Source organism: Porites lutea, chromosome 8 (genome assembly GCF_958299795.1).
Source record: "Porites lutea chromosome 8, jaPorLute2.1, whole genome shotgun sequence".
In the NCBI taxonomy this organism is placed as follows: domain Eukaryota; kingdom Metazoa; phylum Cnidaria; class Anthozoa; order Scleractinia; family Poritidae; genus Porites; species Porites lutea.
In genome coordinates, this window is record NC_133208.1 from 34,039,165 (window position 1) to 34,066,410 (window position 27,246).

Consider the following 27,246-nt stretch of genomic DNA (forward strand, 5'->3'; position numbering starts at 1 on the left):
GATACATGAGAGAAAAATGCAGTCTGTTTATTGAACTTGAATTTAACACACAGTTTCAATTCATTTTGCGGATAAGCTGGTTGATCTTGTCCTCACGATTGCCATGGTCACCCCCCTCCACAAAGTGTGTGGTCATTTTACGGAAGCCACCCTTAGGAGAACTCAGCTTGAATGGCCACAGGAAGTTGTTAGCCTCTTTAAAGTGCTCCCCAACACTGTAGATTTCATGAATCAGATCCTCTACACAGATGATACCATGTTTTCCTAGCTGCTGTTCAATGATGGAATTATCTGTGATGGCAATACGTTGTTTGTTCACTTTACCATAACCACGTTTGTAAACCAGCTCACGCACACTCTTCAGGTTTGGGTACCTGTAAATAAATTTTGCAAATAAAATCAACTTTCAAAATGTATTTAAGGAAAAGTAATTGACAGTCCTCAGTCATGAGGAAGATGTTTATTCATTCAGTGACTGGAGACAGGCGTCTCGGAATCCGAGTGCTCCCAATAGGAGTCAAACCTATGACCCTCTGGTTACTCGTCCAGATACAGCTCTACCACTAATCTCCAGGAAACTTGTCGAAGCTAATCTTCAGCCAACTGTGTCTCATAAGGAGAATCCACCCGAGGTTTTCAAAAGGGTACAAAAGAAATTTCAGCAAAATGTAAACAGCTCAGAGTCGAGGTGGCTTTATACAGAGAGATCATTTGCTAGCCCTAGTTTAGTGCAACAAATATTTTTTACAAGATTTATATGTACATTTACATGCAAACTACCGAAAACGAAGCCCTTACTCACCCATAAGCAATGTATGGCTGTACAACTCGCAGCATGTTAATGGTGGCTTTATTAAGTTTAATGAAGACACCATTGTGGATTTGCAGCAGACGAAACAGCTGAAGGATCTTCCTCACTTTTGGACTAACTCCATTGATACTAAAGAAAATAAGGGAGTTGATCACATGACTTTTTAAACAATTTACTGTTCTCACCAACTCAGGAATAAGACCTCCAACTTGGTATATCAGACAAGGAGGGGTGAGTGGTGGGGGAGTAACCTGAGATCAGGCGTTAGTATTATTATTTTTGCTTCTTTGGTTCTTTGGCTCAAGAGGGAAAAAAATAACGCCTGATACATTCATTTAACAAGCCATCAACCGCCCCCTAATTTACACAATTTAACACCTGCTTGACCTGTCATGTTATTAGCCAATCAGCATTTACCAGACAGGAATCAAACTTTGGCGGGAATAATGTCTCTTTTGAAATATATTTCAGGAAATTTTTAAGTACGTTCAGATGGCGCTTCCTAAAAAAAAAAAATACTTCTTTTGTGATGAAATACTGCCGTATTGTACCTTTATTTGACAGCTACAAATAATAAAGAATTTACTGGTAAAAGCTCGTTGACTTAATTCGTTCTGTGCCGAAAGCAGTGAGAAAAAAAATTAGGCTGAAGCACTATATTTCATGAACTGAAAAGTGTTGTGAAAGCGAAGATCGCTCAGAATAATTCGCAGGTTTCTGAAGAAGGAATTACAGTCAATCCAGGTCAAGATTCCATTCACGAATTGATTATTTGAAATGTGAACCCATTTGTCGCTTCTGTAACTTGTAGCCGGTATCAAATTGCATTCAAATCATCGGTGAATTTTTGACTGCAATTTTTAGTAAACAATGAAATGGAAAATATTTCAATGGATGAAATTTCTATTTACACATTCTTCAAATTCAAGAAAACTGAGCCGGCAAAAATTTCATTATGAACTCGCGTGTGTATTCACTGCTCATTTATACGCACGCAAAAATGCAGACTGAAATCAACAACAACTAACGGATGACGGTGTTTTGGCCAATCGGAACAGCGCAAATCATCCGTATTGTTTCCTATCCAATCAGGAAAAAGTCCACATTCTGGCTTTTTTGAATGTGATCTGTAAAAGAAATGTATCATGCCCTCTTCCCAAAAACAGATTACAGAGATAAAGGGAGAGGGCATGATTGCAGGCTAGTGGGGGAGGGTCGAGCACATAAGCAAGCAAGCTAGCACTGTTCGAGAGTCAAGCAAGTGTTTTGGAGGACCAGTCATCTAGGCTGTGATGAAATTCTCCATTTCCAGAGGCAAGCAAAGCAAGCGTCTTTATTTCGCTGCTTTTACAATACTTGTTCCCCCCCCCCCCCCCAAAAAAATTCCCTTTTTAGATTGGGAATAGTTTACATTAAGGGGCCCCTGCAAATCAGAGTTAAGGCTGGACGACAACCCTGCAGGGCTCAGATTTAGGGAACCACATGTAACGATTTTTGTTGCGGTAAATGTTTATCTTTTAAAACAGCACCTGTAGTAACCAACTTCCAGATGCAACTAATGAAATTGATGATGGATGACTTCAATGAGTAATAACTGAGTAATCAACTGATTGGTCACTGATTATTCGCTGTAATCAATGGGCAATCAGTGACTAATTGACCGCCAAAAGTTTTGTGGCCTACTGATTAGTCATTGATGAGTAATTGAATTATCTAATGATTATCATACAATTCCTAGCACTTTTTTTCTTAACTTATTTCCGATGATGAAAAATTATGTCAATGGTTCTTGATAATAATAACTGCCAAATAGGAATTGACCTTGCATGTCGAAAACCAATGTATATACATGTTGGCCATGACAAAAACAGAATGGCAAATCAAATTTAATTAGGTAGTAAATGAAATATCAAAAACGAAATGTTCAGAAGTTCGAGTGATCTCTCTTACTCTCTAGGCTATTAGAGTCTATGTCTTTGTTGACAAATACAGCCACTGCAGAATGCCTAACCGGTAAAAGATCATGAATAATAAAGCTTGTATCATGACATTTATGTCAAAGAAGTCATTGTTTCCTTATTTTCGATTTGGTAAGGTTTGCATACCCACGAGATTATATTGATAATTAATCATGGACTGAAAATTTTGTGCCCTACCGATTATTCATCGATTACTCATTGAATATCAGATAATTATAATCAATGACTAATCATCTGATTACCTGTTGATTACCTGTTGATCATGATTACTCATTTATTTCATTGATGTCATCCATTAGTTACGTCTGGCAACTTCTACTTTCATTTTCCCCTCTCTTATAAAAAAACTTCCCATTTGATAAGACTTATCAGTGGGGAGTTTTTTTTTTTATTAATTAGTCCCTGTGTTAAAAAGAAATGCCCCATCTTTTTATTGAGCTTTCTCTGTCACTTCCCCCTTTTACTAGGCTTTACCATGGTTAATTTCTGTAATTTCTGTAGAAAATAACAAGCACTCTCGTAAGTCCTTACCTTTACACCCAACATTTGGTCTGGTTGGTTGATTATGTGATGAAAAATAAAAGTGCCACTATATTGATTTGAAGACTAATTGGTGAACATCTTCAAGTGTCCTTTCAAAAATAATCAAAATGCTTACCCTCTGATGCGAATGACGAAGGCAAGCTTAGCTTCAGCAGGGACATAAAAGTTGGCATGTTTCCTAGCCATACGTTTCATCCGGATCTCATCTCTCTCTTGCTGGCGGTATTCCTTCACATACCTTTCCGCCCTTTTGAAAATTTCTTTGCGTTTTTCTCTTCGTATCTTTCAAAAGATAAAGAGAAGTGTTAACCTCCAAAATAATTATCAATCAATCAACTGCAACTATCAGAAAGCTAATACGTTCCCTACAGAGAAGGAGTATTTTGAATACTTTTTTAATGATAGTACTCCACTACTATATGCATTTTGGTTGTACACTGGAATGAAAATATAGCAGCCCAGTTGTAGCAAAATTCCACCAGAAAAATTCCAGTGAATGTAAACTTGTTTATTACAATGGCTGAATCTGCGACTGGGCAAGATGAAGCAAATCCTGTGTTTTGATAGGCACCCCCATCTACTCAGGATTTCCTGCACTGGTCTGCCATATAATAAATCCCTTATAAATCCCTTACGTGTTTGGTTCATGATGGCTGGATATTGGCCTTGTCTTTTTTATGCATTTTTATCAAACTCGACTTTGTCTCAGTAACTAAAAATGCAAAAAAAAGAACTTGGCCAATACCCAGTCATCATCACCTCAAACTTAGTCAATAGGTAGGTAGGTGGGTACATTGTAGGTAAAGGTGCACACAAGCCAAAGGCCCGAACAGAAGAAGCTTATGCTGGACTCCCCCCTCCCCTGGACAGGATGCTTGTCCATTGCAGGATATCTTCTTGCTTGTACACGAGTATACACTGTCTGTTTGCATTTGGAGTAGCCTCCCACGCAGACATTCTTAGGGGTTCGTCACGTGTTCCTGTCCCACGAACGTCTGCTGAACTGAAAGATAAATTCTTTTCCCATTGTTCGCAAATATCAGCTGGAGATCACATGCAGATTATCGGAGAACCAATCGGTGCTGTTGAAGTCAAAGTGTTGACAAGCCAAACACATACGTACAAGCTCTGATACGTGACCAAATATTTTTGCTTCGGACGAGAATCTAGCAGATAAGTGTTGGGTTTTTGAATATTTCTCTCTGTAAAGGCTGGATTAGATGTCATTTGCTCATAAAGTTGTTCATTGGGTGATGCAACAGCGGGGTTACCTTGTAAGACTGAACAAAAGGCAGGATTTTTTTCACATGTTATTTTTTTGTAGTAAAGCCGACTTCCGTTCAGCAAATTTAACCCCCGAGGTAATTTTTTTCAGTGAGATTGTGAGGGTAGCCACTAATATGAACGCTTGTGAGTTAACTGAGTAGTTTGTTCTAAAACTGTGAGGTCTTCACCTTTCATGAGACCTTTCTGATCTTTTCTGGAGCTATAAAATCAAGCGTGCAATTTCTCAAGGTCCAAAGTGCACTTCCCAGATCTGGAAGTCTGCTGTGATTGGTCTATGTTTTTTCCCGCTCAAGTCAGCAGACATTTGTGGGGTAGGAACGTGTGACGAACCCCTTAGAACGTCTGCGTGGGAGGCTACATTTGGAGCAGGTATTTGAAACTGTCCTTGAGGAAATGCAGCTTGATACAGATGCCCTCGAAGAAACATTCGCTTTACAACTTGAATTGACATTGTTTCAAGCATATAATCGTCTGAGTGAATAAACCATGCCTTGTTGTGTTACAGCTATATGTCTATGTAACATTATCCAGAAATCAGCCAGGGGTGATTCTTTGATTCTTTTGTTTTCTGTTTTGCAATACTCGATCCTCAAATCAACTCTCCATACCTTGTTCTCAATTTGAGAAAAACCTTGAGTTTGAGTTGAAATATAAGTGCTTATAAGGAACTTCACAACGTGGCAATCCTTATCAGAAGTCAAACCTCATCGGCACGTGCTTTCATAAACAAAATTTTTCTAATGATGACCAAATTCACATAGATAACATTGCAGTCATAGGTAGCAAGACAGAGTGTTCGAACTTGTGTTCGAAAAAAAAAAAACAACAACAACAACAGTTCCTGAGCTACTCCTTTGCATTACCAAAATCAGCAAGGCATGTGCTCGAAAACAACATTCACCGGTATATAAAATTTTATTGCCTTTCATAGAAGCAAAACTGAAAGGTGAGTTGAGAATCAAGGGTCTAATCGTAAGTTTCGGTGCTTTTAAGTAACATTTTATTTCACAACGCCATAAACATTAGTTTTGGTGACAAGCGCATTAAGGCAAATTCTTCCACATGTTGTCTCGCCAATGCTGTCGTGTTGAAAAGGTCAACAGGATATTGAATTTCAATCGCCTTTCATAAAATTAAAAACTGAAAGATGAATTGAGAGTCAAGGGTCTGAATCCACATTTCTGGTGCGTTTCAGTAACATTTTCTTTCACAATGCCATCAACATCATTTATCTATTAGTCTAGGTGGCAAGCACATGATGGCAAATTCTTTCCCAGTAATAATCGCCATCAGTGGGCAAGGCATACACGTTCATTCCCTTGTACCCAATTTATTTCATGTTGATTTTGTCACGGTTAAAATATAGGCTCTTTTAAGTCTCTGTGTTTTTTCAGCATTGTGAATCAGACAGATATCGGTGAAACTTGATCCTTGTGAAGAACTTTGTTGCCTAGCACATGACTGAAAGTTTACCCTAGTATTTACCAAAGTTGATATGTTGTGATATGTAGTTTCTTTGTCTGCCCAAAGCGTGGCAATGAGAATTATACAAGAATGAGCTTCTGGAAGAATAATTTACTTCTTTGATTTGTACTATTGCCGCCATTTTGATAAGATCATTTCGGAACCAATTACTTTGGCATTTCCTCACATGTATTCTGGTGTAAATGTCGCCATCTTTCAGTCAGCAGACTTGTGTCAAGATTTTGGATCAATTTAAGATTTTAAGAGTAAATTTGAGAGTTACCATGAAAGCTTGTTGCAAAGTTAATTGTGATTATGGCTTAACTATGAGTGTGGCTATTTTACTCACTAAACAAGCTAAGCATGTGAACAATTGATTCTCTCATATACGCAAATTTATTTCATTTCATGCTGATTTGGTCATTGGTTAAAATTTTCAGCACTGTAAAGAACGTTTTCATACCTACCAACTCTCCCGGTTTTCCTGGGAGGCTCCAAGTTTTTCCTCAAATCTCCTGGTCTCCCGGTTAGAGCACCAAATCTCCCGAGAAATACCTACATGGCCTTTTTCAAATTAATTTTTTCATTAATGTTGTTATTTTTGGGATGTCAAAAAAGGAAAATAAAACAAGAGGTAGATTTAGTACTCTTATTTGAGCTGTTCTTGATCGGAAAATGTAAAACAGAACAACCATGAGTATCATAGTGGTCAGAAATCAAGCAATCAAAGTGCAAAAGACATGGTAGAAAATTGGCGTGGTTTTTGCATGCTGTTATCGACATCGGAAACATTCGGAAGGCCTTCGTGTGATTTTTGGAGAGTATTCAGCCATTGTCAGAAATTACATTCGCAGTGCTCTAAACCGGTCAAGAACAGGAAAAAACCCCTTTCTCAATTTATCATTCCAGATTTCTGGATGGATTTGAACGGTTGTTGGCAGAGGCTACTTTTTGCATGGCAGCTCACACAGCCTCTGCTCGCAGGGTAGTCAGATAGGCGACTTGTATTCTTTTGGTGTATGAACCTAGAACTGCAATTACACATTAAAGTAGGATGCCGAGCGATTTTACAAAAGAAACCCTGCACATCACTAAACTTAGCTCGATTTATCACGGCTGAAGTCCCTCATGAAAAGTTCCTTATAATGAGCGACTATCGAGCTTAGTTCTGGCCTGCACTGTACTTAAAACGGCACTGTGCTTGTTTTGAAATGTTATGTGCAACATAATGGTCATACAATAGAGGTCACCTCTTAATTGTTTTAGAAAAGTCGGAATTCCACCAACCTTTTTCTGTTGTAACTGCGCCTTAGCCCTAGCGGCTTTGAGTTGTTCTAAACTCTTCCTCTTTTTGAGGAGAGTCTCGGGGACACGTGGGACCTTCTCTCTGATGAAAAAAAAATAACAGGATGATATATATAGCCCTTATTAAGAGCATAACTGTACACGAAAATTTGAAGTTATTATATGGCACACAAAGTCACATTAAACTCAAGGTGCGGAAAAAGGGTTAGTCTCACGACACCAAGTCTGACACAAATTACGATAAGATGATACATGGCATGTAAACTCTTGAAAAAATACCATTTTCATCACTTTAATAGAGAAAATAACCATATCAACCTTGTGATTAATACTATCAAATAACTATTTTGACACAACTACGACCTTATAACACGACAAAAGTCACGGATGGAAAGGATTGCTTTTACCAATTACGATTTTCACTAACCTATCGGCCATTATTTCCCCAGGAAAGAGGACAGGAATGGTGGGAAATGATTGCTTAGTGACCGAGCCCCAATAAATTCTGCGCTATGTAAATGTCACATAGTTTCCTTCACCTGGAACCCAGACTCCTCGCAGTCTTGATGATCATCTCATGGTAGCCTGAATTTCATCTGATTGCTTCGAGTCATTTTCTCCTCTCGGGAAGTAATAACGATTCGAAGTAATCGGATGAAATTCAGGCTAATTCAAACTATGCATACAACAATCTCTTACAACCGAAACATGCGTGTACAATAACTTTATAGGGCTACATTTGTTTCATGTGTGGAGATCTGAAAAAAAAGACTAACACAGGCATGTGAATTTCAGGCTCTTAAAATGCACTGTGATAAAAAGTGAAAATTACCACCTCTAATCAAATCTTTTCTTGCAAGTTTTTAAAAAATTATTGAAACTGAGCCTGAGTGTTTTGATCTAACCCGACCTGACTGAGTGCATGGAATTTTGCGAGGTACAAGGTGGAAAGGGGATTTTAATTATAAAGTTACAGCAAACCTTTTTTTAACTCAAGAAATATCGAGTGTTGAGTGCGAAGAGTTGAACAACAGATTTCTTTCATTTGTTAGGCGCTATAGGTAGATAAAAAACCTGACGTAAATTGTTCTCGCAAAATTCGAGAAAACAAGAATATCGGTCTCAAAATGACTTTATTGTAACCCAAAAATTCACGCCCTAACATCAACTTGTTTCGCGCTCGCGAACAAAGTCGCACTGAGAAATTTGGACACTTTTTTTCAACAGAATAAAGCTTTTTCTGTCAACAGGAAATTATTTCAAGACTCATCCAACTGATTTCTCCGTGCGGGATTCCAAACGAAGAAAGGTAACAAGGAATTCGCATGCACACATGAACCATTTCTGAGCTCATAAAGCCATCGGTGAGTTCATCGTTCAAAAGTTACAGCGATGAGTTAGTTATCGTGATTAAATGTCTATAATCTACCAACGAAATCTGAAATTATCAGGATTCCTCCCGCAAGTTAGTTTTAGAAAGTTTGACCTTACTTCTTTGGGGCAGAGAGAACTTCACACACTTAATCTTACACTAGCATTTTGCACACAAATTCTAGAAAGTCATACAGAGTTTAATTACAGATCTGGTTGAAAATATTTTTACAAAAAGGGAAAAAGGCATCGTACCTAATGAGACATAAAGAAATGAAACGCAAAATTGATTAACAAAATTTAGTTTTACAACTTAAAAAGTACAATTTTTCATTAAATTAGATATCCTTCTTGAGTGGAGATTCTTCTTCGTCTGCTCGCAAAACACAGTGGCGAGGAAACCAGCCTTTTTCTTCAGGAAGGTGTGTTCCACTTGCAAACTCTAAAAGCAGGAATTAAATTTTTCAATCTACCTTGCAAGGAACTGAAACCAAATACAAGTTAACAGGCTCTGAACATGGACTGTTACATCAATATTCACTGCCGCGGCGTAAAATAGCTACAATTTAAGCTCCTCAGCCCGGAATAACACTCAAAACTGTAGTCCACTACACAGCCGTTTTTAGTGTCGTCACGCAACGCTCCTATCAAAACTGCAGACGCTTATAATACCACTTTAATGAAAAGAGTGAAAAATCAAACGGATCGATGCACAAGCAAACGTGAACAAGTTTGGAAACGACCTATAAGTTAACATCCGTACCACCACCACCAATGCATGTTATATGTAGCATTCATTCAATATAAAAAACTAAATTATGTTGTACATTACATACTTACATACATTAATGAACTTTATTTACACTCTAATTTCAGAGTAGCCTGAAAAGCTAATATCTTCGAGAAAATAAATAGTATAAAAGAGGGAAAAAATTAAATAAATAAAAAGAAAAATCTATTCACATTTGATTGCGTTACATACATGAAAAATGTTAAAACACTATTATGTCTGAAAGTAGATTAATTTCAGGAGAACTGCTGATTTCCAAAACTTCGGAATTCCTAGGTCATACGCTGGTGCTTCAAAAAGTATTTGCAGTTAATTACTATAATTTGTAGGGTGCTTCAAGTTCCTAGACTTTACTGTCTTGAAATTTGAAGTTAAATGACCAAAATTAGTTGTATCGCACAATTTTAGTTCTGAAGCCTCCCAACAGATAGAAACTGAACGTTGAAACGGCTTTTCTTCAAGATGAAAAATATGTTATTTTTGTTCCAATAGATCGTTTTCACTGTCACGCAACAAAAAATTAAATTGGAAACCGTCCAGTGGAAGAAGCCAAGAAAATGAAATGTTATAAAGGACTAATATATAAACAATTTGTCCAAGTCTCAGGTCTTTGTGGTCCACAGTTTCGGAGCTATTTGCCGAAACGTTTCTCGTACCTTTGTAGAGCTTTGTATGGAGACTCCATGTTGGTGCACCGTTGTGGTGCACCAATATGGCCGCCGGAAATTAACAAAAACATCTGGAGTTCACTTTTTCTATGAAAGCCCATTCTTTTTACTCGAGAACTAGCATACGTACGCATAAACATATTCTGTAATACTTGAAGTGGTTATACTGCTGAAAATCAAGAGGAGAGACTTTTTCAACGAGACAGCCTTCCTATTTTGGTGTAACGCACTGTGAAATTTAGGAAGTTCAAATTGCTGTATTTTCGAAATGAAACATGCTACGGAAATGGAAACTTGTACAAAGATTTACTTTTTGTTTATCTTCAACCTAGTGTAAATAAGAATTCGTAAAACCTCGCTATTTTGACTTTACAATTTGATGACGTCACTGTGAAAACCATCTATATAATGATCAGCTTGTGAAATTAACTCCAATTAGTACTATCTGGCAAATAAAAGCTCGTTAATCCAAAAAAGTTACTTTTAAATATATGTCTTGACAATCTTACCGGGAACTGAATTTAACTTCTCGCCGTAAAGCCAATACCTAAGGAGGATTAAACAGCGGTCATGGGCCGAGTATTCTACAGCTCAATATAGCGCGGATGCGGATTACATGTAATTCAAACGATTCTAGAAAAAAAGATAATAGCGATCACATAAAAACCACACTTATGCGAACACAGCAGCCATTGCGACAACGATTTTTGTTATAAACTTTAGTCTATCACAACGCTGCATTTCTTACGCCGTACGGTCGCTGCCATTATTTTGCAACAATTGATGGACTTTTATCATAAACACCGAAGCATCATTGCTATAGACTTTATTAACTTTCCGACTTGCCCCTTTGCAAAACCCTTTGCAGCACGCACATATCGTTTTTGTTTCTCCCCGGTGCCCAAATATATCAGCAGAAATTCAACAGAGTTGATAAAACGAAATTTTTGTGTCCCCATTTCTCCCTCAACTGATGTCATGTGGGACAAAAGTGGTTGATCATAGTTTGTTCTAAAGTAACCCCTCATTGTAAGTATCGTGTTTGCTTTAATTCCTGATCTCATTTTCAGCAAGCGCTCTTGGAATATTTGTCCGCCAGATTTGGTTGATACAAATTCGAAAAAAATGTAATTTCCCTGGGAGCAGAGCCCCTATCGATCTTCCCAGATATTAAAATCGGGAAGTGATCCTTTCCTCTTCCCAACTTATTTGGGAAGATCGAAGGGCCTCTGTTGTCAGGGTCAGTATCATGTAATATGTGAGAAAAGGGAGTTCCTTCTTTTTCCCATTCCCTTCTAGAAAGTAAAGAGGGGAAAATATTTTGTTTTCAAAAGCCCATTTAAAAAAAACAATCAATCAATCAATCAATCCCTTTTGCGCTTGCTGGATGTGAGAAGACAGATATATCCACCGAGTCACAGTTCAACGCGCAAGGTCATTTATATTAGAATTCATCGATATGAAACATACTTCCTCACACGAGACACTAAAACTATTTCTCCAGCTTGTAGTTTCATTCGCGGTTCGTCTGACCACGGTGTACAAAGACAAGTTCTGACACCCTCCCTCCATGCAATCAATTTTCCATTGTAGGATTTAACTACAGTACAACAAATCTTAAAAAGATAAAAACAAAGAAGATCAGAAACTGTTAGTCTTGCATTCGAAGTATTGCGTCCCCTGGTTGTGATCAGTCTCTACTTTCGTGCCTGTTGCAGTCATTTATTTTTGCTTTGTTTTTATTTGGTTGGCAGCAACAGTTTATTTTTGAAGCTTTTCCCTAAACTCAGCCGAAAAAACAAAGTCAAAATACTGGTGAACAAGTTATTTTTATATTTTGGAAAAATAGCCCAACCATTTTAAATGAAAATACGGAAGTGATTTAAGAACACTTACTTTTCTTATCCTTTTCAACTTTTTCTGTTGTAATTGTTCTCTCTGATGAAGAAAAAGAAAAAAACTATTGTACTATCAAGCACGTGACACAACACTGCTGAACGAAGCTTTGAGGCTATTTAATTACTGTGTCTGAAAACATTATGAAGCGGAAAAAAGGCAATAAAGGTTGCACTAGCACGTGACAAAGAAAGCCTACATACTGTTAATGTGTACTGATCACATCCTTCAATTACTGGCCAGGTTATTCCATCCCCAACATAATCATGGCATAAAGATATCACCTGTTGTAAAGACAAGTTACTAACATGTACTGCGGAAAAATGACAAAAACGTTTTAAACATGGTGCTAATGGTATCTGGGTTCTAGTCTAAGGCTAGAATTTGACATCAAAAGATCGATTTTCCGCTCATTGTTAACAAACCAAACTGAATTTATTCACACACATTTTCACATACATATGGTACAGTTCCACATGCACATAGTAAAGTGTAATTGAGGCTGGCATAGATTCCTGGCCTACAGAGGTCGTTGATTTACAAACATCAATAAACAACAATTAAGGTTATAGGGCAACTTTTACAAACTACAGAAAAGAGTTACAGGAAATATAAAGTTAAATACTAAACACTTAATGACTGGTCCGACGGGAAACAGTTAATGTCAAGGTGAGAGAAACATTGAGATTTGATTGACACAAAATTAATTGTTTCCCAAGGGACCAGTCTCTAAGTGATTTGTTACACAGCCCAGGAAGAAAAGCTTTTTCAAGCAGTCAACATTTGCAAATAACAGTGCACTGTTACCCTCTGACCTCATAGATTTCGCAATGTTGCTCGCTCAGAGATTTTGATGCAAAACAGTTTCATTGTTAGATCTCATATCACCTCTAAGTAACCAATGAGAGCGCACACTGTTGGAAAACAATTTCCAGCTATAATTAACAAATGATTATGTTAATTAAACAAATATGTGTACTGAAGCAAGAAGGTGGACTGGAGTAACAAGATAATAAGCAATCATTGAATTTGCATAGTTTGCCACCTTCTGTTGTTCATCCTCATTCTCTAAGATCAAAAATTCCATGTTTTTTATTTTTTCTTTAAAGGCTTGTCTAAAAAATTCTTCAAGGATGGAGTGTTAAAGTAAAGCTGTAAATCTAGAAAAAGACCCTAGACTTTGATCCAGCCTTGAGCTACTCATAAAACCTTGGGTAGGAGAATTAATAAACTGGTCTGGAAGTACATTGTTCAGCTGTCTGGCATCATACATTCAGATTAACAGTATGTGGTTGTTTAGACAGCATAAATGTACAGAAAAACAACCTATAAAACTTTTAATTAGGTAATAAATGAAAGTAAGTAAAGATACCTGTTTGACATTTTCTCTCCATCCAAGATCATAAGGGTAAAGAAATATGTCTCCTTCAGTGCGAGGTCGGTCAGCCTGTTTGTTGAGGAAAAATTGCTCTCATTACTAACACAACCAGCTGTCTATTAGAAACAATTAAAATAAAGGCCCACAAGAATATAAAAATGCAAAATGACTAAAAATTAAACATTATTTGGCCTATTTGCTCATCAAGTTTCAGAAAGAGTGGTGTATGGTGGCAAATAGTTATGTCAAATTTCAATAATAATTTACATCATCTTATTTAACACTTTTTGTAGTCTATATGAACAGCTTTTCTTCTGTGAACCTTTTCCACTATCCAAGCTTCTATTGCTGTCTTGTTTGTTATTATTCCTTTTATCTGCAGAAACAAACCAAATAATTACCACAAAAGGTGAACAAAGTTTTATACTTTAGGAAATACTGCAATAAAGGATTATAGGAACAAAGAGATCACTGTTGAGACAGCATTCATGTTTTTCAATGACAACACAATCTTTTGCATTTTCACGGGTAATCCCTAATTTGCAATACATGTTTTGTCGAGTGTTACATGTTTTGATACATTCTTTTGTATACTGGTGTTCAGGTGAAGGATTTTGCCTAAATTTTACATTGGTGAGTCCAATGAGCTCACCTTAATCCCAGCTGAAGTACATGTAGACTGTAAATGGAGCAATTTAACTATGGGATAAAGAGCTATAAAGTAAGCCAGCTCCTTTAGCTTGTTTGCTTCCACTGCTCAGCCAAACGCATGAAACAAGCCACCAAGTAGAGACCTGAAGCTATCAAAATGTTGCTCTTTTTCTCTTTGTCCATAGATCATAATATAAATTTATAGACCTTAGACATGTTGTGCACCCTATGTCTTTTAAGTTCTTTAACCGCCAACTTGCCAGATGTCCAATATGCATAGCTTTAAAAAGCTGCCTTGTATACTAGTGGTTCCTGTTTAGTCTAGTTTATAGCTTGTAGTAATTTAACATTGCTGACCTGATAGTAGAGAAGGAGGCCAACAGCTATTGTAACACCCACTGACAAACCAATGCAAAAGAGTACAGCTATAAGATGATAGAATCTAAATGGAACTACAGCATTCCTCTGAAACACAACACGTTGATAAAGGCCACCAGACAACTGTGGATACAGAGGTTACTGAGTTAGAATATAATTTTGATAAAGACATAATACTTAATTCAGGTTTAAAATTGATTGCTATACAATTAGAGTATCAGTCAGGGGGAAGCTGTCATATAGAAAGTACAGTGGAGGATAAAGGGGAGGGGCCCGGGGAGCCCAGGTCCCCCCTTTATTTTTAGACCAAACTGAGGCCCGAAGGGATGAACATTGTCTTTTTTGGAGACCGCCCCCCATCTCATCTCAGGGTCTGGATGACTGCCCCCCCCTGCCTTATCTGAAGATCTGGATCGGGCACTCAAGTATATGGCCTTCTGGTTGAACTGGGTAAGAGGGGGGTAAGAGGACATTTCAACCTCTATCCAATGTGGAACAGGTACTACAATAGGTGCTCAAATCAAATGACCTACATTCCAAGAAAAACTTTCCCCAGTCCATTGCAACCATTATTTATATACAGGTAAGTAGCTTACAAGTGGAGTTGAACCTTAGTCAAAAGACTTCATCATCTATGCACCTTCTATTGATGGAAGTTTTTTCAAGCAGTTTAGTTTGGGATAGGGTTCAAGCAAGTTGGAAGATTTTGGTCTGTAACAAGCTATTATAAGTGAAAATTTTGATCTGTGGAATTCAGAATTAAATATTAATATTAAATTTTGTATGTAAAAAGATAGAGATATTTGGGGCCCAATCTAGAATTGGTTTGCAATGCATGAGCTTAACATTGTTTGGTATAGGGTGCAGCACAGACCTACTCAATAATTCATAGAGCACCCCTGCCCTAGAATAATAAAGAATAGAGAATAGAATAGAGCAGACTTTGATATTTTATCTGTTTAGTGCACACGGAAGCAGTATGCATTTATAGGTCAACTACATTGTCCAGGTACATAGGGTAGTAAGAAAATAGATGGCCTATAGATGAACAACCACAACTTCCATTTACTTAATTATGTTGCCTAATGTTTGTCTATATTAGCCAGGTCAGTAAGTGTGATAATAAAGTTAAAATATTTGACAGACAGGTAAATAATACTGTAAAGTGCCACTGTTGTGGACTCATACATCTTCATAAGAGGTTTTAGGAGGGCTTTTAAATGGAGGGGCTTATATCCAGGGGACTTATAATCAGATTTATTTTTTTCTTCACAGGTATAGATGGGCCTAAAATTGGGGGGCGCAGTTTACAGTCGGTACATGTATATGAAGAAAAACAGTAATTTATTGACAAGTACTCACCAAATAAAATTGTTGAACAACACAACAAATTAAAATAACAGTGGTGTGAGTACATCCAAGAGGAACAAAAAATAAAAACAATGTAAAGGATCTGTGGTTTAAGTGACCCACACAATTATTAATCCATGGGCAATGGTGATCCATTTTCATGACACATCTATCAGAGGAAAAATAATACATTGGGTTATTCTTCATAGCAATCCATTCAAGAGTATATTACTGAATGAGATAAACAAGATAGAAAAGTCCAAAATGCATAATTTAACTTGAACAGAGCAGAGTTCAACCCTAAATGCATGCAAGTTATTTCATAGAGGAACACATGCACATGTGTATCAGATGTAATGGTGTGTATATAACCTGCAGTTGACTGTAGGATGTGAGTTGACCTCAGGTAAGAAATGTGAGTACAGAAAATAAACATTTGTCTTGAAATATCATCTTGGTGAACAAACATGCTTTCTTGGAGAACTACAAAATAATGAGGTAAATTTTCTTGAAAATTAATATTCACTTTTTTCTGAAAGACTTTTTTATTGTCTGAGGTTAAATGTCTGCCTTGCCTCATGAATTCTCTCCTAGCTTCCGGCAAAATTAAAGAACAGCTCCCAGAAAAATCTGTTGGGTGACTATCAACCAATAGTCAGCCGACAAACGACCAACAGTTGGCCACCAAATGGTGAACTGTTGGTCGAGAGTCGGTAAACTGTTGGTCTGCAGTCTACCAACAGATGGCTGGCAGATTTTTTGGGGAGCTGTTCTTCAATTTTACCAATCTTCCACCCTTTTCCTTCCATATTAGCAGGCTTCCCCTTGACAACCTTACATAGAATTTGTGAAGTAAAAGAATCATTCAATACCGTCCACACTTGCTGCAATGATGAACTCTTGGTGCTTTATAACCATTACACACATGACATATCTGCAGAACATCTCCTAATTTGTCACCATCCTATAAAACAGTGTATAGAGAAATGCTTTTTGAACAAAAAATAATTTTATGCATATTTGTTGACATAACTTTAGTTCTTGGTTACTGAAAATATGAAATATCAAAGAAATATTTACTGCAGTGGATGGTAACTTGCAAAGCAAGACCACTTTTTCTGATATGAAGATTGATAACTTTGCTATTAATGTAAATCTAGACCACAGCGAGGTTAGGGTCGGGGGTCTGGCAACTAGCCACACCTTTTAGAGTTACATGCCAATGACTATACCTACAACATGTAGCCAACAGTCATAAGACTATCTCACTAATATGCCAAAGTACAATCAGCTGGACATTCGTACTCAACCTGCTCCAATAAGTACTCTTACACACAACCAACAGCCATTAGGGATTATTACTACAAGTATTCCTTCTACCCAAGGACAATATTACAGAATGGAATCAACTCCCAAGGGAAACAGCATTGTCCAATTCACTGGCTGCTTTTAAAAATGTAATTTCAAACATTTATTAACACTTCATTACTTTGTGCTTAAAAGCGCCATTTCAGACACTTTTGTTTTCCTTTTTAGAGCGGTCTATAATGCGCAGCATTAAGCGGCAGACCTAATTGGTAAATAAATAAATAAATAAATAAATAAATAAAGACTTTTACTATCCAATCAAAATACTACAAGCATAGCAGTTTTCACTTTAGTCAAGCTACGGCTTTTACTGTACATCTTAAAAGAACTAGCAATTTCTGCTCGCCCGCCCGCCCGCCCGCCCACTTCCTAGGCAGTCTCGTGCATCTTGACTGCTGTTTAGTGTATGTTTATTTTTCCATTTCTGATTAGTATTATCAGTTTGTTTTGTACCATTTATTTCCTATTAGACTTCAGTCAGTGCTGTATGTATTAGTTACTACCTGTATGCTTGTAACAAAGACTCAGCCAGAAACCAATTCAGTGTCTGAGTGGTGGTTTAGACAACTGTTGCGTGCTTGACGTACAGTGTATCCTTCAGGGAAAAATGAAACTGTAGAGATACATAAACTGCAAAACACACCTGCATTCTCCATTTGAGTGGTAGGTATCCAGGTCCAAGCCAGATTGATTTAAGAAAGTAATTCATTATCAGAAACAACCAAGTGATAAAAACCGCGAAATGAATGCCGCCTGCTAGTGAAGTCCACGGTGGCAACCACAACATCGTACAATAAAGTCCGCAAAGGAATAGGGTGATTATTATAGACAAAGCAAGAAGCGGTCCCCAGTGACACAGTCTTCCAACCATTTTTACAAAATATTCATGAGAAAAGAGCTTTAAAATTCGTTATATCCCTGCGGAATGAGAGGTAAGCGAGGTAAGCACAAATGCGGAAAATACGGAACAGCCAAAATTGCAAGGCGCAATCGGCCTTCACACTCATTCCCAATTTCCCTCGGCGGTCTCCAACATCCAACATGGCGGACAGTGTGACAACTGCAGTTGCTTCTCAAGTGCCATTTTACGACTTTTGCTCGTTATTGGAAAAAATATCAGGTACATCGGGCACTGAAAAGAAAAAGAAGATTTTAACAACGTTTCTAAATTCATGGAGGGAAGCCCATGGGAAACTCCATGGTTCATCAAAAACAGTTGAGTACTTTTTATGTAGTGACCCCTGAACATAACTGCCGGGAGGGGCTGGGTTGAACTGTCACTGTCCTCATGTAGCCCCATTCCTATTCTGGTTTATTCTGTGGCCAATTTGTAGACAGTATCAGCTATGGGTCCCTTGCACAAGATGCCTATACAGAGTCACATGGTACAAAAAAGACCTTGCTGGAGGGTGAACAATGCAGTGCACCTTAAAAAGAAAAAGGTTTTTGAAAGATGTAATCTCTTTTTTTTTTCCCCCACTGCATTGTTTGCCATACACCAAGGGACCGGTCATTATTTATGTGGGGGGGGGGGGATTTTTTTGTTTTAACATGAAAGAAAAAACGTGAATTCTTGACCCACCCCCACATAACTTTATATAAGAGGTGACCCACCCCCAACCCCCTTCAATCTATACCTCTATAAGGAGTTCCTGTTCACTGAACGAAATCAGCATATCTTGTGGACCAGTGTCCTACTCATCCTCAGAGACCCAGGGGCAGATAGTGGGGACAAGGAAAGTCTAAACAGGCGGAAAAATGTGGCGCGAAGAAAAGTAAAGAACGGCGAGAAGAGCCCCTGGGGACAATGTCTTACCAGACCAGTTCCAAACGGTCACCGCCATTCTGACTTCTGATTGGTACCAGAAAACTTGTGTTTTTCCATGTACTGAGCTGACATTTTCTGCAGCGTGCAAGAAAGCTATGTAGTGTATTTAAATAATTTGTCAAGTAGTACTTATTACCGAGGTTCAAGAAGTAAAAAAGCCATTACTGTGTACCAAAATCTGGTGTTGTTTCTTTGAGTAAGTGGAAAAGCATTGGGTACCAAACCTTACCTAACCCTAACCCTAACCCTAACCCTAACCCTAAATGAATGCTTAACCCTAATCAGTAAAATGAGTGCTTAATCTTAATCACTTAATTCACTACTTAAGGATTACATAGAATAAACTCCCCTTGAGTAAAATAAAAAAGTGACGTATTTGAAAAAATTAAACTGGTATAAAAAAATAAAACCAGTTTAAAAATTTTGAACCAGTTGTGTTATATTTTATGTCAAGCATTGCATTAGAATTTATTTAGATCTTCCACATGAATTGTAGTGAGTGTGATTCTTTACAAAACACACAATGACCCACCCCCAATCATCGTGAAATTCTCTTTTGGCCCACCCCATGATTTTCCCCCCCACCCCCCACATAAATAATGACCGGTCCCTAAGATGTTTTTGTCCCATGTGACTGGTGCAAAGGGACCATTATGTAGCTGCGACATGCATAGCAACATAGCAACTTTGTCAAAATCAGTGCGATAGAGTCCTCGACCATACCCCTAACAGTACACCATCTATGCCACCCATTTCAGTTACAACTACTGGTATCGCTAAGCTATTAGATAACCTAAACCCACACAAGGCCACTGGGCCTGATTGCCTTTCTCCCATGGTCCTCCAGGAGCTCTGCTCATTAATAGCAAAAGCCCTTCAGAAGATCTTCAGTAAGTCCCTATCATCTCACCAAGTACCAGAGGCCTGGAAAAAGGCCTTGGTAACATCCATCTTTAAGAAAGGCGATAAGGACACAGTCTGTCAAACTAAAGGGTGTTACGAAAGCTAAGACCCTCAAAAACTAAGACCTTAGACCTAAGAACCGTCTTAGTTTTCTAGATTACAAAAACTAAGACCCCCTAAAATTGAATCTGTCAAGATATGAAGTCGAAATGTAACCGAAATAGGTCTAATCTGTCAAATTATCTTCTAATCGATTCTTTCCACCGAGTTTTAGGTTAAATTTAACATTAAAATTAGGGGTCTTAGCTTTTGTAAAACGAAAACAAAGACCCCTCTTAGTTTTCTTTAAGACCCCCTACAAAGCCAATCTGTAAAATATATATGAAGTCGAACTACGACTGTTCAAAGACTATAATCCGTAAAACAACCAAAAACTATCATCTGCATATTTGGAGGCAATTCCGAGTATTGAGGCTTCAAAAAGAGGATGAAAGACCATAGATTACCTGTGCATAATTGTACAATGAAAATATGCCTTACCCTGCCGATTGCTCTGACTATAATTTTGGTTGTTTATCCTTAAAAATCGTAAACTTGGCTTTCCACGTGCTGGAGATGGATTTCTCCCTTTGTGTCTCTGCGACTGTGATTGGCACGTTACCTAAAAATCACCCAAGGGTTGTTTTGTCTTGATTGTTTGTTTATTTGTCTAGTTTTAACCTTCTTAACATACAAGTAGCATACGTAGAAGTTGTGCATAGTCAAGTAATTTCTTAGGTTAATGTTCAATATATAGTTCTGTTCCTTTCTCTCTTACTTAACTTTTATTTTACTTTATTTCACTTGTTGTTATACTGATTGTTTTGGTACTGCCCGGCGTACTGAAATCTTCATGTCGAAGATAAAGTCGTCTTTATTTAATTTTTTCTGAAATTAAAACGCAAAATTTTCGAGATGATGCCTTGCTAGTACAAGAAATTCATTCATTCATTCATTTTTTATTTAAAAGTGATTGTAACCAGTATCCTTCACAGACTATTTCTCCTTGCCCCTACCCTACCCCTCAACTACCCTTACATTGTAACTTTTCACCTGGTTTCCGGTGATCTTCGGGGTGGCAACAATAGAAATAAACTCTTAAAAATGCAATGTAGTATGTACTCTTTTATTTGCCCTTTTTGAGAAAGCATTTTTCTGGCTATGGCCTGAACAGAAAAGGAAAAAACCTGTACTTTTGTGTGATGTTTAACCGATAACGCTGTTGAACACTTGATGATCAGAAGCAATTAAGGGTATTTTCCGGTAACACCATCAGGTCACAGCAACATGTCAGCCGGCAACAAAGGCAAGAACCCATCTCCAGTGGAATGCCGATTTTACAATTTTTAAGGAAAAAACATTAATAGACCAATTGGTGGGGTAAGGCATATTTTCAGTGTACAATTATACATAGGCCATGGCTTTCATGCTCTTTTTTCTTCAAATTTTTAGAAGCAGAGTGTCAGTGCGTGGATGATAGTTTTTGGTTGTTTTACGGATTGGTATTATGGGGGTCTTAGTTTTCGTAACAATGAAAACTATTAAAGAGGGGTCTTTGTTTTTGAAATTACAAAAACTAAGACCCCTAAATTTGCCAATAAATGTGACCTAAAACTAGGTGGAAACAATAGGACAGAAGTTAATTTGACAGATTAGACCTATTTCGGGTACATTTTGACTTCATAAGCCAAGCTGTTTCTGGCGAGTTCTGATTTGCAGTCTCTCAGTGTAATAGTGTATGTAATACCTTTCAACTAGAGCTTTATTTAGATGAGACGCTCTTTAGGTAATTTCCATTGATACAAACATGTCTGCCGGATTTTCTATTATCCATAAGTTAACATAAAATAATATTTTTTTTATTTGTAGACTGACTCATTCTACTCAGCCATGCGACTCCTGTTGCCCCAGTTGGATAAAGAACGAGGTGCTTATGGAGTAAAAGAGGTAAGGCTATTAATGACAATTCTGTCATTAAAGCTACAGAGGTGAAACAGGAAGCCATATCTGACCACAGAGAAATTTTCAAGGCTGTAGGTGTTACAGGTCAAAATTAAATTCAGGTTAAAATTATTTAACTTAGGGTGATTCCTTATTTCTTTTGTCATCTAGCCCTAATTATTCATGAATTAGGACTCAAAGAGACAAAGGAAATTGAAAATCAACTTAGGTTAAAAAATTTAACCTGAATTTAATTTTGACATGTAACATAGATTTCTAAAAACGACATGTCACCCTTAGATTTTTGTCAGGTAAAACTGTATGGCTAGACATCAATTATTTTTGAAGTACAATGTTCATCATTCTTGTTGAGAAACACTTAAACATTCGACTAAAAATGAACTTATGGACAAAACCCAGGCAAGAAGTCCAATGCATTACTATCAATACAATAACTAACCAAGCAGGGGTAAAAAGGGATATAATTGTCAAAGGAAAGAATACATATGGCAGTAATAGGAAATTAAAACCAAGATCATACATGGAGCTGTTGCTAAAAGAAATATTACAGAAGACAATGATAAAACTACACAAAGGAAGTTTAAAAAGGGACACTTCGCTTCTTTTAGTCAATGGTATTGTTTTGTTGTTGTTGTTGAAAGGTTGTTCTGGCTAAGTACTACATGGAAATACTAAGCATAGGAAAGGATACTGCTGATGGACGAAAACTTTTAAACTACAGAGCTCCGAAAAATGCCAGACAGGTACATGTTCCAACTCAGCTGACAATTGAGTTTACTTACACTTAAAAAAATGGTCATGTAGGGGAATCTTGACTGTGTGAACCCCTGAGGAGAGGAAAACTTTTGGAACCATAAAAAGATGTTACAAAAAATGAAAGGGGAGGGGAGGGAAAGGTAGTTTTTGTTTACTACAATAGGATAGAGAAATCAGCTAGTACTATATTTTACTATATATCATCATTTAACAATAAGGCAACGTGAATATCGGCGAATAGTCACCGAGACGAAGTTGAGGTGACTGTTCACCTATATTCACGTTGCCTGAGACGACTTATTGTTTTAGTATAATTACAGTGATGATTATTCGAGAAAATAAAATATTACTCATCAATTTCTGACTCAGAAACATCAACAAATCTGGCTGCCATTTCGAAAACTGCTAGCCTTCAATGATATAATCACAGCGCGATGATTATAGCGGGATGAAGCGAAGCTCCTAGCCAATCATAGCGTTCTATTTTCGATAATCATCAATGTAATATACTAAAAGCAAATGATCCTTGATAGCTTATGATAGCTTACACCCTAAAAGCAAGGAAGAGAAGGGGTTACACTGTATAGGTGGACAGTGTCTAATGTAACCATAGTTATATCATGGTATTGCCAAGGACATTTGGGTGAATCCTATCAATGTCATTGACTATGTCAGACATCATCTGTTGTTAGGTGGTAGTGGCTTTACCTAAACTGTGTGACTATTCAGAAAATTTGACCCCCGCCCATGACTTTTTCCATCACATCATGATTATAATTTAGTTAATGTGTACGTGTACAAATGTATAAATGGAAGAGTTTTACGTGATCATACATTGTAGAGAAGGAGTTACACTGTATAGGTGGACAGTGTCTAATGTAACCATAGTTATATCATGGTATTGCCAAGGACATTTGGGTGAATCCTATCAATGTCATTGACTATGTCAGACATCATCTGTTGTTAGGTGGTAGTGGCTTTACTTTAACTGTGTGACTATTCAGAAAATTTGACCCCCGCCCATGACTTTTTCCATCACATCATGATTATAATTTAGTTAATGTGTACGTGTACAAATGTATAAATGGAAGAGTTTTACATGATCATACATTGTACATCTTAGCAATGATTTTGTTACAATTTGCTATGGTGAGTGATGGGACTCATGTACAATAAAATCATGAGTCATGATCCCAAAACCAATGATTTTATTGTAGGAGTACTTGAACATGAAAGCTTTTGTTTGTTCACTCAGAACTTTTAACGTCTGGAGCCTTGACTTACAGTAACAAACAGGATATTCTTCAAGATCATCTTCAATTTGTTCATGATCAACTGATCTTTGCATCCTTCAGGATGCATGATGTTAATTATTTTGCATCTTTGGGGGTTTTATGCTCCAGGAATGTTCACACAGGGATAACAAAATCACTGCTTAAAATTGTTGCATTAATGTAGAGATCTTAGTTTGTCAACTGAATAGTTACATTTGCCTTTATCCTTTAACATTTGATAGGATTCAGTTGCAGACTTTGCCAGTGTGGCTTATTTTGTGTTAAAAAACCGGTGTCCTGAAAGAGGAAGGTGAGTATTGGCTCCTTTTTAAGGATTCAAATTTTGAGTTAGAGAGTGATATGTTTTGTTAAAACACTGCAGTTTTTGTATTATGGAAGATCAGTGAGCCTCTGCTGATGGGGTAACTATTTATAATGAGATCTGTTCGGAGTTATGTTTGCTTTTCATAGTGCTTTCTAGCCCTCTTTTAGGAAGGAAATAAATTAAAAAGAGCCACATTTCTTTCAAAACTAACATAATTGATAATACTGTTTTCATACATGCCAACTCTCCCGGATTATCCGGGAGTCTCCCGGATACGACACTAATCTCCCGGTCTCCCGTACGGGTCACCATGTCTCCCGGATTAACTGAATCATCTTTTGAGCTTTTCTGTGCCTTAGTTTGAGATGTAGCCCATTTTCAGTGCAAAACTTGAATTTTTCGCATTCGTTGTACGGTTTCTGGGGCATTTTTGCACCTGTATTTAGTCATTGATTATTTCTGGCATCAAAACACGAATTTTGATACTATGTATTTTATGTAAGACTTCATATAATGTCCTTAGTCATTCCCATCTTTGTCTGGGGTGGGGAGGGGGCGGTGGTTTATTGAATTTCTCGGGGGGGGGGGGGTAGTGAAAAAGAGAGAGTCTCCAGATTTTAGATCTCCAGAGGTTGGCATCTCTGTGTTTTCCAGTTTGAGAATTGACCAGGTGAATAAGTACCTTGATCAGGTGGCACAATCAAATGTTGAACACAAACGCGAAGATGTCAAAAAAGTCCTACAACTTCTTCTGAGGAACACCAGTGCCCTTGAACAGGTATTAATTTGAAGTAACTCTAAATCTGCAATATTTTTTAAAAGTAAAAGGGTTTTGGACATTTTTGCCTTATTCTTGACATTTATTTGTGATTTCAGAAGTGGCTAATCAGGATCATTTTTAAAGTAAGTATGCAAAGACTGTTTGGGATTTTGAATATTTAAACACATTAACTTATGCAAAAATTACTTCATTTGAGACAGACTTTTTAGTTAAGAGCACCTCCTGTGACTAAACCTTATCACAAACCATACAGTTCACTTGTTGCAATTACTAGTATAAAAAGCAACCTATTTCATTAATACTATGAGTAATCGGAGCTTAGGAGAGTGCGTTCGATATGTTTGTTAGGCGTACAGGTAGCAGTCGAGGGGGAAGGGTGGTTGCAATATAGATAAATATGATTATGGTATATTTTGAACGTAAGGGTTGCGTACAGCAAAACCTCTATTTAAACTGTGTATCACGTTATAAGAAGGTTTTGAAAAGATATTGTATGGTACGGTGTCAAGTGCTTGTGATCGGAGGAGACATTGGCCAGAGTGCGTAGGCGTGTAAATAGAACATTTTGTTTTACTGGCGTGAGTTACAGGGCTCAGTTACTAAGGCTGATTAGGGCTTAACCCTATTGATTCTTTTTCTTTCTTCAAAAACATTTTTTTGGATAATTTCCTATGTTATTTTTAAGAGCATCCAATCATCAACTTGTTGACAAAATGAATTGCATTGAATTTACTGTTTTAAAAGCTTTCACTTCTGAATTCAAACTTCGCACTAACCCTGTCAAAGCCTTCAATGGAATGTGTGTGTGGCTCACGTCAATAACTTTTCCAGTAATTTGGTCGAGCATGTTGATTTCAGTTACTCGAGAGTGGTTTATAAGTTTTTCCTAATAAATAACATAGAGTTAATTAAAAAGTGTTTGTTTGTCCGGTGCCGAAATATCACAAGTCATGATCAAATGGCGCCGCTGAGCTTCACATCTTGGTAGATTTACTTTGTGGCACAACGGCCACCGAGCTACACAACTCGGTAAATTTACTTTGTGGCACAACGGCCGCCGAACTAAACCCGGTTTGATGCATGCACCAGGAATCGCAGACATTTTCCAAAGACAGTGATGAACCATGCTGGAAAATGTGAAGGCTTAATCCAAAGTAAAATTTAACAGCAAACTTCTGAAAGATGAATGCTTTGGACAATTCAGCAAACACAGATTGATGTACGCTTTACGAAGATTCAGCAAACTTTTTAAAAGATGAACGCTTTATGAAGACAGAATATCAGATCTCAGCAAACCTTTGAAAGATGAACGCCGAGGACACAAGAATCACCACATGAGTTAGCGAGTCAAAGAGAGGCAAAACGTAAGCAAGCACCTCAAAGCGAGGCAATGTGTGTCGACGATGACAAAAATGCAAATCTCAAAAAATCCTCTCTTATTAATTGCACAGGACACCCAATAATGCACAGAAAACCCAACACAAATTAGGGGTTGCGTTCTCGTACCTCGAACGCAATGATATCTTTCTCTTGCAGATTATGTACATACCTTTAATACCTTACTGGACTTAATTGTCACAAGATTAGATGTCATGAAAATCATTTTCAAAAAAAACCAGCTCTACTCAAAATCTTAATGCCCTTTTTAAAGATTACTACTTTAAACATAAAGGTACTTGCAGAATCATTTACAATGAGAACATAGAGCATTTCATTCACCTGTTCTATCCTACCATAATGTTATTGTGATGTCTACATTAAGACCCTTTTTTATTAATGGTAAAATTAATTTAAGACTAGGGGATCTCCCTTTAGAAAATAAAATTCCACCCTGACTTCCAGTCCTATTGCAGGAACTTAAGACTGGTTTGAGTGAAAACTCAGTATTCAAAGTTTACCATCCAGATGCCGTTGAGCTGTACAGTGTCTGTAACAGCTTATCAAAGGTAACAATCATGATAATGTGAAAATGAAATGATCAGCATGTCATGAGCATGGGACAAAGAAAAAGTCTGAGTCCCTGACAGGATTTGAACCTATGACCTCCCAAACACTGGGCGGGCGCTCTATCCACTTCATCAGCTATGGAGAACTATCTCATGGAGAGCAAGGCCATATACTCAGTGCTGTCAATTCTCC

At 37.4% G+C, this 27,246-nt stretch overlaps 3 protein-coding genes across 6 annotated transcripts in view; 1 reads left to right on the plus strand and 2 right to left on the minus strand.

Moving 5' to 3' along the window:
• Positions 1 to 6: 6 nt before the first annotated feature.
• Positions 7 to 7,878, minus strand: LOC140946298 (large ribosomal subunit protein uL30-like). The gene is made up of 5 exons (XM_073395394.1): positions 7,817 to 7,878; positions 7,372 to 7,471; positions 3,449 to 3,615; positions 803 to 940; positions 7 to 374 (listed from the first exon to the last, which is right to left on the minus strand). Exons 1-5 carry the CDS (start codon positions 7,825 to 7,827, stop codon positions 56 to 58), a joined length of 735 nt encoding a protein of 244 aa, XP_073251495.1. The 5' UTR covers positions 7,828 to 7,878; the 3' UTR covers positions 7 to 55.
• A 1,061-nt stretch (positions 7,879 to 8,939) lies between these two features.
• On the minus strand, positions 8,940 to 18,249 carry LOC140946297 (palmitoyltransferase ZDHHC6-like). 4 transcript variants are annotated; one of them, XM_073395390.1, is made up of 11 exons: positions 17,883 to 18,247; positions 16,744 to 16,835; positions 15,884 to 16,040; positions 14,501 to 14,644; positions 13,815 to 13,868; positions 13,487 to 13,561; positions 12,318 to 12,398; positions 12,115 to 12,156; positions 11,689 to 11,834; positions 10,728 to 10,765; positions 8,940 to 9,202 (listed from the first exon to the last, which is right to left on the minus strand). In XM_073395390.1, exons 1-11 carry the CDS (start codon positions 18,108 to 18,110, stop codon positions 9,099 to 9,101), a joined length of 1,161 nt encoding a protein of 386 aa, XP_073251491.1. In that variant the 5' UTR covers positions 18,111 to 18,247; the 3' UTR covers positions 8,940 to 9,098. The 4 variants fall into 4 exon arrangements, with proteins under 4 accessions (XP_073251491.1, XP_073251492.1, XP_073251493.1 ...); XM_073395391.1 differs by lacking the exon at positions 13,815 to 13,868 and having other exon boundaries at positions 17,883 to 18,249; XM_073395392.1 differs by lacking the exon at positions 10,728 to 10,765 and having other exon boundaries at positions 17,883 to 18,249.
• A 22-nt stretch (positions 18,250 to 18,271) lies between these two features.
• Positions 18,272 to 27,246, plus strand: part of LOC140946299 (DNA ligase 4-like) — a 43,113-nt gene continuing 34,138 nt past the window's right edge. Inside the window, exons 1-7 of the mRNA XM_073395395.1 lie at positions 18,272 to 18,454; positions 21,879 to 21,956; positions 22,613 to 22,714; positions 24,244 to 24,311; positions 24,981 to 25,104; positions 25,203 to 25,229; positions 26,961 to 27,053. Of these exons, the coding sequence (XP_073251496.1) occupies positions 18,281 to 18,454; positions 21,879 to 21,956; positions 22,613 to 22,714; positions 24,244 to 24,311; positions 24,981 to 25,104; positions 25,203 to 25,229; positions 26,961 to 27,053 (666 nt within the window). The 5' untranslated portion in view covers positions 18,272 to 18,280. The remainder of the gene's footprint in view (positions 18,455 to 21,878; positions 21,957 to 22,612; positions 22,715 to 24,243; positions 24,312 to 24,980; positions 25,105 to 25,202; positions 25,230 to 26,960; positions 27,054 to 27,246) is intronic.

What these genes read in the sequence shown, in the direction of transcription:
- LOC140946297 (XM_073395390.1), bottom strand. Translation starts at nt 18,110, where the DNA reads ATGGTTGGAAGACTGTGTCACTGGGGACCGCTTCTTGCTTTGTCTATA. An exon ending in TTGTTCAACAATTTTATTTG is followed by an intron (nt 14,645 to 15,883) that starts GTGAGTACTTGT and finishes CTGTATCCACAG; the next exon opens with TTGTCTGGTGGCCTTTATCA. An exon ending in GAAGTTAAATTCAGTTCCCG is followed by an intron (nt 9,203 to 10,727) that starts GTAAGATTGTCA and finishes TCCTGCTTTTAG; the next exon opens with AGTTTGCAAGTGGAACACAC.
- LOC140946298 (XM_073395394.1), bottom strand. An exon ending in CGCAGTTACAACAGAAAAAG is followed by an intron (nt 3,616 to 7,371) that starts GTTGGTGGAATT and finishes ATCTTTTGAAAG; the next exon opens with ATACGAAGAGAAAAACGCAA. An exon ending in CAGCCATACATTGCTTATGG is followed by an intron (nt 375 to 802) that starts GTGAGTAAGGGC and finishes ATTTATTTACAG; the next exon opens with GTACCCAAACCTGAAGAGTG.